Source organism: Carya illinoinensis, chromosome 9, assembly GCF_018687715.1.
Source record: "Carya illinoinensis cultivar Pawnee chromosome 9, C.illinoinensisPawnee_v1, whole genome shotgun sequence".
NCBI lineage: Eukaryota > Viridiplantae > Streptophyta > Magnoliopsida > Fagales > Juglandaceae > Carya > Carya illinoinensis.
Window position 1 is genome coordinate 38,136,332 of NC_056760.1, and position 17,810 is coordinate 38,154,141.

A 17,810-nucleotide genomic window follows, 5' to 3' on the forward strand; every position below is an offset into this window, starting at 1 on the left:
CAACAATTTGGTGTAAAAGGTGTTGAGAAGATTCTATAAATTTTGTTTCTTTCCAGTGGCTGGCTATTGTTTTGGATGGGCCTGAACGATTATCTATATATATATATGTATACTGGTAAAAGGGCTATGTGCAAGGCATATATACCCTGTGAATATAGGACCTGGGATCGGTAGTTAGCCAGGAAAGCATTATAGATGAACCATTTGAAAAGTATTATTATAATAGTATTTTTTGTACAGAAATATTTGAAGTTTAATATTTTTTAGAGAAATTTTATATCATGATATAAAGAAATAATCAACTATTTCAAATACAATGACTGATATAAATACATGCAATTCACACATAAAAAAAAAAAAAAAAAAAGTATATGAAACAAGTTTTCCGTATGTAGATATTAAAGAGTAATATATAAAACATATATCTAAACTATATTGAAAAGTATCACATGAATTCTTTAAGGGTAAGTTTTGAATTAGAATAGTATGTACATTAAAAGTTTGTTAAAGTTAAGAAAACATTATTTTTACAGTACGAGAAAAATATTTACATCTGTAAGTCATGTCGTTATTTTGGTTACGGAATGCATAGATATCACGTTAAATTTTGTGTTGTACTTGTTTTTTGGATTGAGAGAGACTCAATTTATCTCATTTTATCACTATAATTTTTATAAATTTTAACACAAAATATAATACAAAATTTCAAATTTCAAATCTTAAAACAATAATAATATCAAAAGTTAATATTATAATAAATTTTCAACTTTTATCTCAACTGATCTCATCTAAATTCACTATCTATATCAATGACAAGATACTTAAACAAAAATATAAACCTATAAATTGATATAATTTCATAGAATCCATTAATTCTATTTTATAATAAAAATAATTTTATAATTTAATATAATTTTGCATAATTGACTAAATTATTTTCTTTATTTAAATTAATAAAAGTCACACCACTACTTTAGTACTGCATGTCGTTGTGATGAATTTTTTGTTATTTATTACTTGGTATAAAGGTGGGTCTCAAGGCCATTTATTCATCGGATTGAGGCTTTTGAGGGAGGTAACGGGGATCTGGAAATGTATGTAGAGGCAAAATGGGAATAAATGTTGTAATATAAAATACTGTTCATTCACAGATTAACACTTTTATATATAAGAAGATATATCTAATCAGGTCTTGGTTCACTCGGAAGATGGTCATAAGTGCTGCTTTTGCATTCCTTCAACTGAAAAAAAAAAAAAAAAAAAAACAGTTTCTCCAACTGTAGGGCTGTCATTGGCACCTAAAATTAGTTGATAATAATTATTAAATAATTTTAAAATTTGAAAATATGATATACCCATCATGTAAATAAATGCCATGTTGTAAAAAATTATGATCATGTAGATAATTACTCAAAACACAAATGCAGAAGTGGGTAATGAAAACGTCAAAAAGTTGATTTGTTGTATCTTCCAAGTTCTCAGCTTCCCCATTAAGTTAAGAGTGTAGTTGTTGTCAAGATTTGGTGTAAAATCTAAGTTAGATACATTCAAACTAGTATATACCGATTTTGAAAATTTAAGAACCGATATCGGATCGGTTCGATTTTTTCGGTTTTACGTATTATCTATGTTATTAATAATATGATGTTATTAAACTAGTATATACCGATTTTGAAAATTTAAGAACCGATATCGGATCGGTTCGATTTTTTCGGTTTTACGTATTATCTATGTTATTAATAATATGATGTTATTAAATTATTAGTCTATTTATATTATGATATAAATATATGATTATTTTCTACTGATTAATACATACTAGTATAGTATGAAATTTAACTATAGTTTATATAAGTTCTAAACTTTTTATATGAGCATATATCATGATCAAATGTGTATACAATTTTTTTTTTTAAATAACACTTATTAAAAAAGATTTAGAGCATTGGCATTGGATTGGCTATCCTAATCTTCGAAATTTGAAAAATATGTAACTTTTTATTTTTTAGCTAATCACTTAACTTTTAAAACCTACATTGGATTAGCTATCACATTCTCTATAATAATAAAATATTATTATTTTATAATTTTTATTTTTTTATTACTTTTTTATTTTATTTTTCTAATGTGATATAACCTCCAATAATCATATTCCTTTTCATATTCATAATCAAACAATCTATAATATAATAATCTTATATGTATATAGATGACAAAATCTCATATGTAAAAAAAAAATTCCATATGTACACAATCCATAATAATCCCATTTCTATAATATAATAAACTCAAAATATAATAAAATAACATGAGAAAATAACCCCCCACCAGCATATAATAAAATAACAACCCAACATTTATATGTGACAACTTAATGCTGCCCAAAATAACAACCCAACTTATGTGCATCAGCAACATCAGATTTTTGACAATATTCTAACTCCAACAACACTTGTGTGCATCTACATGCATAATTACGGCCCAACAGCCCTACAAAATACAAGTATCTCTAACATAAAGTCTGTCCAACAGCCCTACATAACAGTCCAACAAAAAGCCACAAAATAGTTAGCAATAGTTGCTGCCCAGCCACATGTGGTGTTACATGTGGCTGCCCAACTACTAAAACCAATTGTGTTTCTATTAACAAAATAATATTAAGTAGATAATAACATGTTGAAACAAAGATGACTACACATCTTTAAAATCAAAAGATGGAGATGGAGGTGGAGATGGAGGTGAAGACGTAGATGAAAATCGCTTCTGTGATTCCTTGAAGATCTCTTTTTGAATATTCAAGAAGTACTCTTGCTGCATTCTATTCATCCCAGCAAGATCTAATTTCATTAACTTCATATCGATCTTCCTTTTTAACATATCATTATTCCTCTTTTTCTCCACTAGTAAAGCTATTGCCACAGAATTACTCTTGCTAATCTCTTGTTTTCTCTCAGAAATGTATATGGCTCTGTCATTTCTCATGCCATTTAAGGCCTCAGCAAATTCAGCATCACAAGCTTCTCCAGCCTTCCTCTTTCTCTCACTTTCTTTCGCAACCTTTTTGCCTGGAGGTCTCTCAGAAATGACCTCTATATTGTCATCTAAAGTGTCGTCTCCTAGTGGAGTCAAGTCCGCAATGGCAGCGTGTAACAGCCCGCTAGAAATTTAATTGTGAAATTTTTATTAGTTTTAGGAATCTCGTGAAGACCCTATAAGTTTTCACGAATCCATTAATCGTATAGGTTTTAGTCTAACTACATAGTTAGTGTTATTATTTACTATGGTATCCGAAATGTATTTTTGATTATTGAAGATAGTTAGAAGTGTCAAAATGTATTATGATTTGTGCCATTAGACTCGGAGGGTTATTTAAGGTCTTATGGCGCAATAACATTTTTTCATATTTTCGGACGAAACGTCTGTTCAAAACTGTAGATATTATTGGATAAAAATATTTTGAGCTAATTTTTGTAGATATTATTGGATAAAAATATTTTAAACTAATTTTGTGGATATTATTGGATTCAAATATTTTAAGCTAATTTCGTGGATATTATTGGATAAGAGAGTCTTACACTTAACTCTCACTTCGGGTAAGAGAGTCCCACACTTAACTCTCACTTCAGGTAAGAGAGTCTTACACTTAACTCTTACTCCAGCCTCATCTCTTCCATATCTCATCCATAAGTATCTCCAGCCACCCATTCCCACGAAATTATCTTCATTTACACTTTCCATTAAAAGAATATCAAACACTCTCTTTCGGACCGATTTTAGGAGTTCTTTTGCACGCCCATTTTGAAGCTTTTGTAAGTGTTTTATCATAAAGTCTCATTCATATAAGTTGTTTCTTTTTTAGTCTAATTTACGTGGATATTTTATTTGTCCTATTTGAAAATCATTTGGTCAGTCAAATTTTATATAAACTATAGAAAGGTCATTCTAGGAGATAAACTGGAAAATATGTTATAGTTTGGAGTTTTTGACCAAGCTAATCGATAAATATGGGTCCGAAATTTTTATAGAGTATTTTTAACATGTATATATGACTATTGGTTGAGGATTTTTGCATGATTAAAGGCTTTAATGAAAGAGTTTCTTAGATTTAGAAACTTAGAAACTGGAAGAGGAAAAACAGTTTCTGTTTAGAGAAAGTTTAACTCTTTGGTGGTCTAAACCTATTCCAATGACTTTGATAATTTTATTGGAGGATCCTAAGCATCTTATATACATGTTATATTATTATTTTGAAGATATTTGATGTTAGTTTTAAAGATATGAAATTTTATTGGAGGATCCTAAGCATCTTATATACATGTTATATTATTATTTTGAAGATATTTGATGTTAGTTTTAAAGATATGAAATTTTATGTAAAAAGATATTCAGATAAGCCAAAGTGTGGATGTTCTTGGCTAAATTTATATTTTGGTTAATTTTTAACCATGTGATCTTGAATTAGAAGCTTATATATGTTTTAGGATATCTTTTTAAACCATGTGATGGTTTTGTTTGAAGATCACATATTTATAAGTCATAGATCAAAAGGTTGATCAAAATAAGTTGGAAACAAAAATCAATAGAAATAGCATATGAGAATTTCGTTCCTATGGAGTTTTAATAGTTGTGATTAGTTTTAAATTTTTCTAAATTGATATTTGAATTGAGGATAAAATTTACATGCCTCATGTAAATTTTGGTGACTTTTGGAGTTAGTATGCAAAATCCTTAAGTTATGGGTAAAACGATCATTTTCCTACATGCAGAGAGTAAAATGAAAATTTTACTCTTTAAATTAGTATTTTACATATTTCAATTTATTAGTGATTTAGTGCTAACTTTTAGAATCACTAATTACAGTTCCTCGTGATCGCGCTTAAGGTTTTATAAGAAATGCGGAGATCGAGGTAAGTTAGCTTTTAACTTACTAACAGTCTACTGTGTATGTGTGCTAAGTAAAGGAACTACAGTGTATGTATGTGTGTTATCATATATGTAATGCCATGCCAAGTTATCACGTAATTGTCTATTATACAGAATTTATTCTGTTATCAATTTTTATCTGTTACATAATATATTCTGTCATGTATTATTGTACCTTACAAGTACGTCATGCTAAGTATGTCATCTATTACATGTATGTCAAGTCATATAATATTCACTATTGCAAGTATGTCATGTTAAATATGTTGTCTATTATATGTTATGACATGTTACGAAATGTTTCTATCTCAAGTTGGTCATGTATTTCAAGTTATGTTCAAGTCACGTTATGTTACGTCAGGACTTCACCTTTCGTATTCCAGTCACGTTTCATCTTGAGTACATTCAGTTTCGTGGGGTCCACAACATCTGTGGCACACGAAGTATGAGGTCACAACAATTGTGACGCATACACTACATGAGACACAGCAATTGTGACGTGTAGAATACATGGAGCCACAACAACTGTGGAGTATGTATTTAACTGCATTGTGATGTGTAGAATACATAGGGCCACAACAACTGTGGAGTATGTAATTACACGTAGAATACATGGGGCCACAACAACTGTGGAGTATGTATTTTTCATGTTAAGTCAAGTTTGTGTAGAATACATGAGACCACAACAACTGTGGAGTATGTATTTACACATAGAATATATGGGGCCACAACAACTGTGGAGTATGTATTTTTTATGTTAAGTCAAGTTTCAGAACAAGTTCATGATAAATTAAGTTTCATATCATGTTCATGTTAATTCAAGTTTCATAGCAAATTCATGCTAAGTCAAGTTTCAGATCAAGTTCATGTCAAGTCAAGTTCAGTTCATGTTTCAATTTAAGTTATGTCAATTATGTTATGTTGTACGCCAAGTTATGCTTTAATTACTTATGAATTTGATTATACATTTATGCTTTTACTGTCATCCATGCATCATTAGCTTGTGTGGAAGTTTTTTGTTGACTTACTGATATTTGTAATCAAATCTCACTTTGGTAGTCCCAACTACCATTCCCCCCGAATGGTAGATCTTGTTACAGGACCTGAAAGAGAATCAGGAGCTAATCAGCTAGACACAGTTGACTAAGCGACGGTGCGACGTCAATGTTAATATAGTAGTTAACGTAAATTACTACTTGTACGATGGAGTTGCATCTCTAGTACTTTTTGGATCATAATCATTTTGGACTAGTGTTATGATCTTAGTTGTTCAATGAGTCTTTATGTATGAAGTATGTTTTAAGCATTTGGAATATTTTCAATTTGGTGCATAGTATTGCTAAAGAAAAAAATTATCCGCTGCGAATATTGCATCATGTTATATGCATGTTAGGAACATTGCATCTTATATGTCATGAACGGGGGCAGGTAACCTTGTGTTGCATGTCTCGACGCTTCAAATGTTCGTCCGATCCCAAACGGAATTTGGGGGCGTCACACAGCGCGTTTCCCATGTGGTTTCCTCCTTGTTGACAATATGGAAACATGCTGCTACCATTTTGGTTGGTGTCTTAATAGACACCAACAATGTTCCATGTTGTATGTGGCCTTCTCAGTCTCTCTATACAAGATTTTGGTTCTTTCAATCTAAATATGCGAATGTAGTGAGAATGTGATAATAAAATTTCAGTAAAAAAATTCTTGAATCAAATTTAGTTAGAAACTCATACCTTGTCCTGCTCTGTTGCACCACTTGGATGCAATGATTCTACTTGGGCCACAGCAGCACAAAACTTATTTGTGCATTTTTGGATCACCGACCATCGATTGGTCAATGACCCTCTAGAACGATTTTCCATGCTAGGCTTTTTATACTCATTGTAATAATCACTAATTCTCTCCCACATTTGTTATTTATGATCTGTCCCCTGGATAGTATTCACACTAATATTGAGCCAAGCTGACACGAGCAGATTGTCCTCTTCTACGGTGAAAGACACACCTCGTTGTGTTTTCTTACTAGGTGGCCTTTTTTCACCTGCCAATTGTGTTGTTTGGAGTCCAACATTATCATGGCTGCTAGTCATCAGGGTACTAGAGATTCCTTGTTCACCACTTTACAACAGAGTGGTAAAAAAGGGATCTTCATCAAATGTGGTTTCCATCCTGGATTCAAATATTCATGTACAAAATCAGGATTAGACTCATAACTCCAATAACAGGTCAGTACATAAAGTGTTGTCCAAAGTTTAATACAAAATAACATACCTATCAAAGAGGCCTACCTTCTTGGAGAAAGAGGCCTTCAGGACAACTCTTAGATTGAAACAATATGAAAGATGGTCCCAATACGTCTATGGTGATTACCTATCAAAAGAGAGTGCACTTGCAAATTGGTACCACCATCAAACCAAAATAGATCAAAACCACGCACGGCTAGACCACGTTAAACCAACAAATTCAGAGTACCCATTGTAAAAAACTTAGAGTACCTCCTTTATGTCAACCAAGATCGATGCAGCTTGATTAATGAAGGTAAATACCACATAAGCTATACTATATAGAAACTGGGAGCACATGACTTTCTAAGTATAAAGCATTAGCTGAATCACTTAGTCAGTTAAAAAAAAAAACAAATGTTTGTTTAGGATTATTTGAGACAAAAATGACTAGTTAGGAAATATAAATATGAAATATTTGCTTAGCTAGGAAATCTAAGTTTGAAATATTAGATGTTCTTAACTTTCCTTTGCAAGGATATCTAAGGAAGTATTATATATGTGTACTACCACTAACTTTAAGTTTCCTTTTTTTCTGTCTTTGTGTACGTGTGAGAAGGTAGTACTGATGATGCCACCTTGATGAAACACATTTTTAACAAATTCAGAACTAATGACATAGAAACTAATGGCAGAAGGCAGGTGCTGTTTTTCCAGATTATGATATATAATTTTTGTTGGAAAATATAACTTTTGTTGTTCTAAGTTCAAAAACTCAAGTAAAGTTCCTATGTTTTGTTGTTGTTGGCAGTGGAGCTTCCGCATTGGTTTCACTCCTAGAGAGGGCTTGGTTATATATTCTGTTGCATACATTGATGGTAGTCGAAGTCGAAGGCCTGTGGCCCACAGGTTGAGTTTTGTGGAGATGGTTGGATGCAATGGAGATCCCAATGATCCGCATTACAGAAAAAATGCCTTTGATGCAGGGGAAGATGGCCTTGGAAAAAATGAACACTCTCTTAAAAAGGTTTATAGTTGTTACTTATTGCATATTTATTTTCTATGAAAGTTTACTATTTCCTCTAGTGTAACTTGATTGGTATGAAACAATACTATGATTCACAGGGATGTGATTGTTTGGGATATATCAAATACTTTGATGCCCACTTTACCAACTTCACCGGAGGTGTTGAAACGATTGAAAATTGTGTATGTTTGCATGAAGAGGACCATGGAATTCTATGGAAGCATCAAGATTGGAGAACAGGCTTAGCAGAAGTTCGAAGGTCTAGACGGCTATCGGTGTCTTTTATACGGAATGGATATGCCTTAACTGATAAAACCAGAGTAAAATGCCACAAAACAAATCCCAACAACATCAAGAAAATCAAACCCAAACAACAAAATCAAGATGAAAGAATCAAGGTTAGGGTTTCGGATTTTACCGTGTTGTTGGGCGATCGGCGTTGGAGTGAAGCCGTGGCGGTGCCGTGCTCGAGAGAAGATGAAAGAGAAGAGCTGCGTGCCAGGAAGGGGGAAGAAGAAGAGAAAGAACAGAAAAAAAAAATAGAAGAAAAGCAAGAAGGGAGAGACACGGGAGACGGAAGAAGAAGAAAAAGAAGAAAAAAAATTGGAAGAAGAAAGGATGTGAATTGTGATACGCGGGAGGGAAGAGGACCGCGGGAGAGAGGAGCCAAAATAATAAAGAAAGAATTTGGACGTGCTACAAGACTTTTTAAAGATGAAAAAAGAGATGAAAATACTGTAGCTTAAAATTGATATAAAAAGGCTTTAACCAATTCAATGCAGGTGTTTTATTCATAAAATCGGTCAAATATGAAGATGAAAAGTCATTTAAACAAATCGGTCATGTAGATAATTACTCAAAACACAAATGCAGAAGTGGGTAATGAAAACGTCAAAAAGTTGATTTGTTCTATCTTCCAAGTTCTCAGCTTCCCCATTAAGTTAAGAGTGTAGTTGTTGTCAAGATTTGGTGTAAAATCTAAGTTATATACATTCAAACTAGTATATACCGATTTTGAAAATTTAAGAACCGATATCGGATCGGTTCGATTTTTTCGGTTTTACGTATTATCTATGTTATTAATGATATGATGTTTACATATATTAAAATATTAGTATATTTATATTATAATATAAATACATGATTATTTTCTACTGATTAATACATACTAGTATAGTATGAAATTTAACTATAGTTTATATAAGTTCTAAACTTTTTATATGAGCATATATCATGATCAAATGTGTATACAATTTTTTTTTTTTTTTTAAATAACACTTATTAAAAAAGATTTAGGGTCATTCTATTCACAATACAATAGATATAATATATTATCCATATTATTGATGTGACATAATGTAAATTTGTAAAATTTAAATTTATAAATTTTTTTAACAAATCAAAATTTACCACATCAACAACAATATATAGTGTGTATTCACTTATAAATAAAATCTTTCTTATATCTAACATTACTGAAAAAAAAAAAAAAAAAAAAAGTTGACTGAACTTTAGCCAAAACTTCAATACAAACGGATCCAGAGGAACAATTTGGCCATGTCGTTGAGCACCGTGCCATTTTGAATTCGAACGCTTCCGGTGGGATATATTCGTAGTTTGCGGGTAGCGGGAAGACATAAGAACATGTTGTTAACGTTTCTAGGGTTCCATCTTTCGGGAGAACGAATACATTGATCGTCAGGTACGTCGCTCTTTTCCCTCGTCTATATATTTTTCAAAATTTAACCGCAACGTATATTTGCATGGATGCCATGTGGTTTAGGGTTTCCCTTTTTCTTTTTCTCGGAAGATTTTCACTTCATTTAAAATTTGGAATTTCCAAGTACAGAGTTTGCTCTGCTCTGTTTTTCTCTCTACACGCTATCTTGTCTCCGATGGCGTTCCTTTTTGGCCGGGAATCTGGTTAGTTGGGTTCTCTTTCCCCTCTACTGGTTTGTATCTCCGAAAGCTCGAGACTGAGGCATGTTAGGCAATGGTTCTAATGGTGATAGATCATGATCAGCCACAATAGTACAAATTTTGGGTAGGCTAATAGGATGGTGAAGGGAACACTTATTCATTTGATAATGAGTTAGTCGATTTTTTTTTTTTATTTTTTTTTATTCCGAGAGTAAAATGATCACATTGGGACATCTGTAGGAGTTGCCAATAGAACAAATTCTACAATGAGCCATGTGGAAATGTGCAAGATATTAATGGGAATATAGCCAAATCAAATCCATTGAAAAAAAGAAGATCATTGTCGGCCGCACCACCAGTTTTCAGGTGCAAATTGTTTCGGATGGGAGGAGATTGACAGGGGACTGAAAACAACGTCGTTATCTCAAACAAAGAGATATTCTTGACCACTTCTATCATCCCAGACTTGAAAAGCATGATCTCTGTAGGTATTGGAGTATATTAAGTTTAGATCCTTATCTTTTTGTGCCAGCTATCAAGGCCTCCTTTCAACTTTTTTTGAGTTATTATTATCAATAGAAACTCCTTATAAGTTTTTTAGAAAAATTCTATAGAAGTCACGTTTTCACCACCCAATTTGCATGTTGTTTGGGAAGGGAGATGGAGGAATGGAACCCACCATTCCCTCGTATACAAGTGTTTTTCGGAATCAGTTCCATTCCTCTCAAGGCCCAATTTTTGTTTCAACCCAAATGTGGATGGGATACAAGAGACCGGAAAGCATTTTGAACTGCTTTGTTTATGAAATTACCTTTAAATCCGTCAAATTCCAATACACAACCAGAAGTCTACCTTTCAGAAAAGAACATAATTACAACATTTGTTATCATCAAATTCCTTTCTCGCCTTTTATTTTCCTCTTAAATTGTAATTTGAAACAAGAGATTGAAAACATAGCATATACAGCTCTTCCTTACAACATACTGCTTGGGGAGTGAGGAGTGAGGGTGAGTAAAGTAACTTCTGCAATCTGATGGAAGATAGGTACTCCAGATACAATTTGGCCACTTGAATCAGAAAACATCCAGTGGAGAAGGTCCAGGTGCATCTTCAATGAGTTGTGGTAATGTGTCAACTGATTGCCAGAGTAACCATGGAACAAAAAATATGGCTTCCCATCATGAGAATGCCAGCAGCTTGAATGAGGGGTTAGCATCTTGCTTTTCAGTTAAAAGAAGTGACTCTGTTTGAGTATTTTGATTCAAGAATTTGCGTGACAAACAATAATTGGCATGCCTACACTGGAACAAGTTAATTGTTTGTTTGTGTTCTTATCAGCTTTGATTGTGTTCTCTTCTTTTTATTTAAAAACAGAAGCATAGCAGCAAAGAAGAAAAGAGAATCAAGACTTAAGGGTGGAGGACTGCGCCAGTTCAGTAATATTGGTTTGTATAGCCCAAAATGATTTTCTTCCGTATGTGTTTCTTAAATCTCGTGATTTAGCCTATTCTCTCAGTTCAGCTTTAAAATCTATCCAAAATAGGAATGTCGAACTCCAATGGTCGTATGTTTTAGTAATGATGGTCAATGGTGCTACAAGTAAATCTTTGCTGGGCACATAATTCATCGTTTTCCTCTTTTCCAGTTTGTCAGAAGTTGGAGAGCAAGGTTAGAACAACATATAATGAGGTATAATTTATATTTGAATTTTGAATTAAAGTTATTTAAGAAGCTTTATGGAAGAGAATTAAGAGCTGCTCTATGCACTAATTGTCTCCTTAATCGAATTAGATAAGCTCTTATTTTCTGGCAAAGATATAAGAGTGATTGTGGGAGTTCACTATTAGCTCTACCTATCAAAAAACATTTTCTGGCAATGAAGATATAAGAGTGATTGTGGGAGTTCACTATGACTATCCAAATAAAAAAAAATATAGTTCTGGTTGAAAGCCTGAATTGTAATGTTTAAGTTGAATCTTATTAGTAACTGTACAGTGATTGTGGGAGTTCACTTAGGATTGTAGACTGTTGTGTGTTGTCCTCAAACAGCTGGGTAATGTATCATGGAGAATATAAATGGCTTTTGGTTTTTCTTCCTTTATAAATCAAGCAATGGGCCTTCTGGCGACCTAGCAGAAAGAAAAGAGAAGAGAGACCTTATGTGGAAATATGTTTTCCACTTCTCTAAATAAACTTACGCCAAATGACTGGCCAACAATGGTTGGCCTTTTGTTTTCACTAGGATTAGTAGAAGAGTCTTGCTTGTTTGATCGATTACCTCCTGTGCCTTAAATTTTTGAATTTAGTGAATTGATTGGTGAGGTTCAGGTCGCAGATGAAATCGTTGCAGAGTTTTCCGGAGCACGTGATGATGCAGCAGCATCTTCAGAGGTTCAATTCAACTCAAGAATTCTAAATATTTATTCTTGAACATTTGCTTCACTTGAAGCTTTATGATTGTGTTGCAAAATGATCTTTTTGGTTAATCAGTCTGATGAGAAGAACATAAGACGACGGGTGTATGATGCATTAAATGTTCTTCTGGCACTGGATATTATTGCCGGAGACAAAAAGGAAATCCATTGGAAGGGACTACCAAATACACATATAAAGGATTTGGAAGAGATTAAGGTTGGTGTGCAGCCTCCTCGACCATTTGAGTGATACAACAATTATAGATCTCTCTTCCTCCCTCTCTGTCACATAAACATTAATGTACTAAAGAACCCCATAATATTTCTATAATCCAATCATGTTAATTTTGCTGCTGATCTTCACAGGCATTGCGACTTAGGCTGGTGAAAAAGATTGGAAAGAAAGTGGCCTATTTGAAAGGTCTAGAAGAAAAGGTAGCAGTGCCATGGAAATTACTGTTAAATTCCCGTTACCTACAAGAAGTTTCCTGTGTCAGTGTTCTACTTATTCTTTCAATCCCAAGGGGTGGCGTGGTGGTCCTAGGGCAAGCCGCATAAACTGGATGTCCTGGGTTCAAAACTCTGCATTCACACTCTTAGGGTTATCTGACTGGAGAATTTCCCCTTGAATTATCTAAAGTGCACTTGTGGGCAACTCCTTGCAGTGCTTGTGCATCCCTAGGATTAGTCGGACACCCGAGGCCCAAAAAAAATAGTTTTATTTATTCTTTCAACAAATAATGGTATCTATGTTGGACATTTAATTTCTCTCATAAAGTCTATTAACTTTCATCCTTGTCTTCATATGTACTACTTAGTATGATCTCGAGATCCCTTGCTTTAAAAGAGAAATAAATAATTACGTCTGCAATGTAATTATATTTTTGAAGGGGTCTCCAGTGTAAATTTAGGAGCATTTAATTGATTTTCTTAGTTTGTTTCAATCTTTAGACATACATTATGTGAGTGGAGTACTTTCTGAATTTATTATTTTATTCCAAAAGCTAAACAAAATGGCCAGTAAGTAGGGCTTTATATTTTAGCCAAGAGATGCTCCTTGGACTTTAGATAGAAGCTATAATCAATAGGAGATTAACAACACTATGCACAATTTATAAGCTATACCTATATCCATATGATATTGGGGTTATATATAGCAATATTGTTGTGTTAAACGTGTACATTCATGGCAATTGGATGAGAGGGTAGGTCAAGTATTGAACTCTATGGATTGATCTGATTTCATGTTCTCTATTCTTGTAAGGAAAGTTTGTATTTTATCTTTCTTAATCATTTAAGTGGCATAAATGTATTATTTCTCTGTATTTGAATGTTTCGACTTTTATAAAAAAAATAAATAAAGATTGTAGGTCTCCAAGATTTGCTGACGCGCAATTGTCGGTTACTCAAGTGTGGAAGTGCATCTCCAGAAGGATTTTCTTTGCCATTTATTCTGGTTCAGGTATATATTTTCTACCATCAGTTTCCTTGTGTTTGTTACATATTAGTCTAAAGGAGAAATGTATAGCCTTACTGTCTACATTCCCATCTGATTCTATTTCTGAAGTACATGCTTATTTTGTTTATGGATTAGGATGTACCGAAAATTAGTTAGGCGTATTGATTTTAAGTTAAATAAATAAAGATGAGTCCCTGTTCTTTTCTTCCTTGCAAAATTGTTGAAGATTCTAGAAAGTTTCATTCCCCTTAAACTACAAATCAATTTTTCTCTCTTTTCTCTTTGAAAAAAAAAATATTTCATGTTATTAATCAAATGCATGTAAAAGTCAAGTTATTGATTTTGGAAATGTACAGATATACATTTTAGGTGATAGGAATTGATCTCTACGCTTTCTGTTGATGTGGGTGGTGCATTGCCTGACTTTAACCCCCCCCTCTCTCTCTCTCTCTCTCTCTCTCTCTCTCTCTCCAGACAAGCCCTCATGCTACTGTTGAGATAGAGATTTCTGAAGACATGCAATTGGTTCACTTTGACTTCAATAGGTACACCATTGATTTTCCTTACAGGGAAGAGAACTTGATTGCCATGAATCTCAGACTTGTTACATTGTTTTTGTTTGACAGTACACCTTTCTCATTGCATGATGATGCTTATATTCTGGAGTTAATGAGATACAACCAACAGCCAGAAAGTACAGATGCTTCTCAAAGTTTTTCTGCTCACTCGTCTTCAAGCTCAGTCACACCTCGAGGCACCAAACCATTTCATTGGAACTCTGAAACACATCTCAAATGAATTTATTATACCTGAAATATAAGTACATTTGCTGTCCAAAAGAAAAAAGGGAATCTACCAATGTGTATATATTCCTAATTGTTTAAAATGTTTTGGAGATTTCAGCATCAGTCAGCGTTAAAACGTTGGTGATCATTGTAAGATTAGTCTTGAGTTCCACACTTATGGGGTAGAGATGAGAATTTTGAGTTTGAGATAAAATTTTAAAATATTATTTTTTTTGTATTGTTATTGTTTTGAGATTTGAAAAAGTTGAATTGTTTATTATATTTTGTGTGAAAATTTAGAAAAATTGTAATAATTATATGAGAACTTTGAGTTTGAGATAAAAATTCTCATTTACCAAACCTGCCCAGTAAAGTAAAAAGCTTCAAGGATTTCTAATTTTTGCGCAATACTTCTTTCAAATGTCTTGGACGACGACATAACAAGGGATCCAGAAAATTATTGAATACTCCTTAATTATGGAATGGATGACGCAATGGTCCCATTTTATTAAAACAAATGTCATGTTTTTAAAAATTGTTTTTATAAGTTTTAATTAGTATTTTTTTATTATAGGAAAACACATATCATTAACAGAAAACATTATAAATTGTTCTTGTCAAGCAATATAACTTGGGGTACAAACATTAGGACATCATCCTGCCACATTTCAATATTCTCAATATTGCAAGCATAACGGGCAAGCGAGTTGCCTCATTTCTCAATCTCTAAACTAGTTAAATTTTGCATTCTTTGAAAAATTTGATCAACTTTTATATTTCTATCAGCAAATTCTCAAGAATTGAAAAAGTATAGTTCTTATGATATAATGAAAGTATTGTATATTGTATATGTGATGTGTCTGTTTTGCTTTGCCCGAAGGTATCTATTGACATCGTGTTTCACACGTTTTTGGGCTAGGCTCTCGCCAGCTTGGGGCTTCAATTTTGAACTTGTAAACACAAAGAAACTCCTAAGTCTGGCAGTTAGGGTGGCAACCTAGCAGAGCCTCCGATACTTAAGTCAGTAAAGGTCAAAATGGAAAAATCCAAGGTTAATTGTAACAAGTAGAGTTTAGAGAGTCCCCATCCTTTTCGGTGTTTGGGAGTTGTTTTTATACATTAGTTTGGGGTTAGAGGCCTATGACCTGCGACTGAGTGGAGGGGTGTACTCATGGGGTCTCCCATACCAGCCTCATTCAATGAGGTGTGGCTTTCTGATGAAGTAATTAATGTAGCGTGATTGGTGTTGCCTTAGAGTTCAGTCCTATCAAGTTGGCGTGTCTCCCTCTTCCCTCGTCTGAATAGCCATGTATTCCTAGAACCACAACTTGTCCCTAATCAGGCATCTGTATTCAATTTGTTCAAGTCGGTAACCCTTGTTTAGGCCGCCAGAGTACTTATTGGGTTCAGCACCCCGGGGTGCTTTGCCCAGCTTCTCGGGCTTTTATTAATTTAAGGAAGGCTCTTCAGCCACTCGGACTAGGCCTGTGCTTTCAAGCTTGAGGCCGTAGGGAAAATCCCCCCAACAGTATCCTTATGATGGCAGACTTAAAATGGCGTGATTATCCTTATTGGAGGTGAAAAAATGTGACTTTTACCTAAAATACCCCTAGTTGTGCAATAGAAGATGTGCCTTCGAGGCCAGTTTTGGTCGTTTTGCTTGCTCTGTATTCAAGGATCTCGATATCTTCATTTTGGCACATTTACACTTTTTTTTTTTTAAAAAAAACTTTTCCTTCCAAAAGTGTGAAGCTCTATCCTAGGAGAAAAAAAGTCACGCTTTAGGCTGGCATAAGTATTCGTATATGAAGTGAGCAAAGGGCTCTCGCACCAGGCGAGCAACAACATCTCGCATCGGGCGAGCAACGAGTGCTCACAACCCAGGAGCAACGAGTGCTCACAATGTTGCTCACAACGAGTGCTCGCATTGGATTTCTTCTCTCCTAAGTTGGGAGCACTTGTTGCTTGCTCGATGCGAGATGTTGTTGCTCACCCGATGTGAGCAATCTTTGCTTGCTTCATGTGCAAATACTTATGTTTCCCTTGGGCGTGATTTCTCTCTTGGAGGCGAGCTTCACACTTCTGCAGTGCTCGTCTTAGGGCGAGCACTATTACTATTCAAAGTTCTTGCCCTAGGTTACATGTACTCGACCTAGGTTGTGAGTACTATTTGCTTGCCCTGGTATGAGCACTCTATATATAATAATTCATAAAATATTTTTTATAATTTTTTTAGATTTAAAATAATATTATATAGGAAAATATTATTATTACTCCTATATAATATTATTGAAAAAAAATAGCAATTATCTTCATTTTATTTTCTACAACAATTCATAAAAATAAATAATATTTGTTGGATTAATATTATTCCTATTTTACAAAATGCAATTCTTTATTTTTAGGTTTTAATTTATGCATTAATTTATTATTAGTTTTATTTATTTATTTATCATATCTACTGTTCTATTTTGGTAACGCGTTTCAAACTGGGTGTGCGTGGCCCTTGCGCATAGAATCCTTACTAGTGTATATATAATATATATATATATATATAAACGAAGAAGATGGATTAGTGGAAGCACGGCCTTGAAGGGCGCGTGGAGAAGGCAGTGAGTTATAATAATATTTCCCATGCAATAAATGTTTTTAAAGTAAAAAGATGGGAGGGATGGGGGACGTACCAGAGCATACAAAGGAAAAGGGTTGCTGGGTCGAGTAATGTTAGATAGGAGTCTTAATAAGATAAATTTTATATAAATTTTTTTGTAAAATAGTAGATTTTATTAATAAAAAATGATTTTTTTATATAATTTTTTTAGATAAGATCTACTTTTTTTTTAAGATTTGTCAGAAATACTAAGTTCAAATCTCAAATAGACACACTACATACAAATCCCGGACGATGACGATGTAATCATATTTAAACTTGGTATTGCCCCCATAGATGATGGATGGATGGATGATATATATGTATATGGGCATGCATATATCTATCTAGAGTAGTACCTAGTTAATTATATGAATGTTGCTGCTCTGGACTCTAGAGATTCATGCATCACC

At 33.5% G+C, this 17,810-nt stretch overlaps 1 protein-coding gene across 9 annotated transcripts; it reads left to right on the plus strand.

The window, feature by feature from the left end:
* Window positions 1-9,697: 9,697 nt before the first annotated feature.
* Window positions 9,698-15,027, plus strand: LOC122275361 (transcription factor-like protein DPA). 9 transcript variants are annotated; one of them, XM_043084373.1, is made up of 11 exons: window positions 9,698-9,871; window positions 10,330-10,573; window positions 11,134-11,297; window positions 11,464-11,534; window positions 11,735-11,778; window positions 12,418-12,480; window positions 12,580-12,720; window positions 12,870-12,938; window positions 13,867-13,965; window positions 14,437-14,507; window positions 14,589-15,027. In XM_043084373.1, the coding sequence occupies exons 2-11, from the start codon at window positions 10,565-10,567 to the stop codon at window positions 14,758-14,760; spliced, it is 903 nt and encodes a 300-aa protein (XP_042940307.1). In that variant the 5' UTR covers window positions 9,698-9,871; window positions 10,330-10,564; the 3' UTR covers window positions 14,761-15,027. The 9 variants fall into 9 exon arrangements, with proteins under 9 accessions (XP_042940307.1, XP_042940308.1, XP_042940315.1 ...); XM_043084374.1 differs by having other exon boundaries at window positions 11,143-11,297; XM_043084381.1 differs by having other exon boundaries at window positions 9,699-9,871; window positions 10,330-10,577; window positions 11,130-11,297.
* The last annotated feature ends 2,783 nt before the right edge of the window (window positions 15,028-17,810 follow it).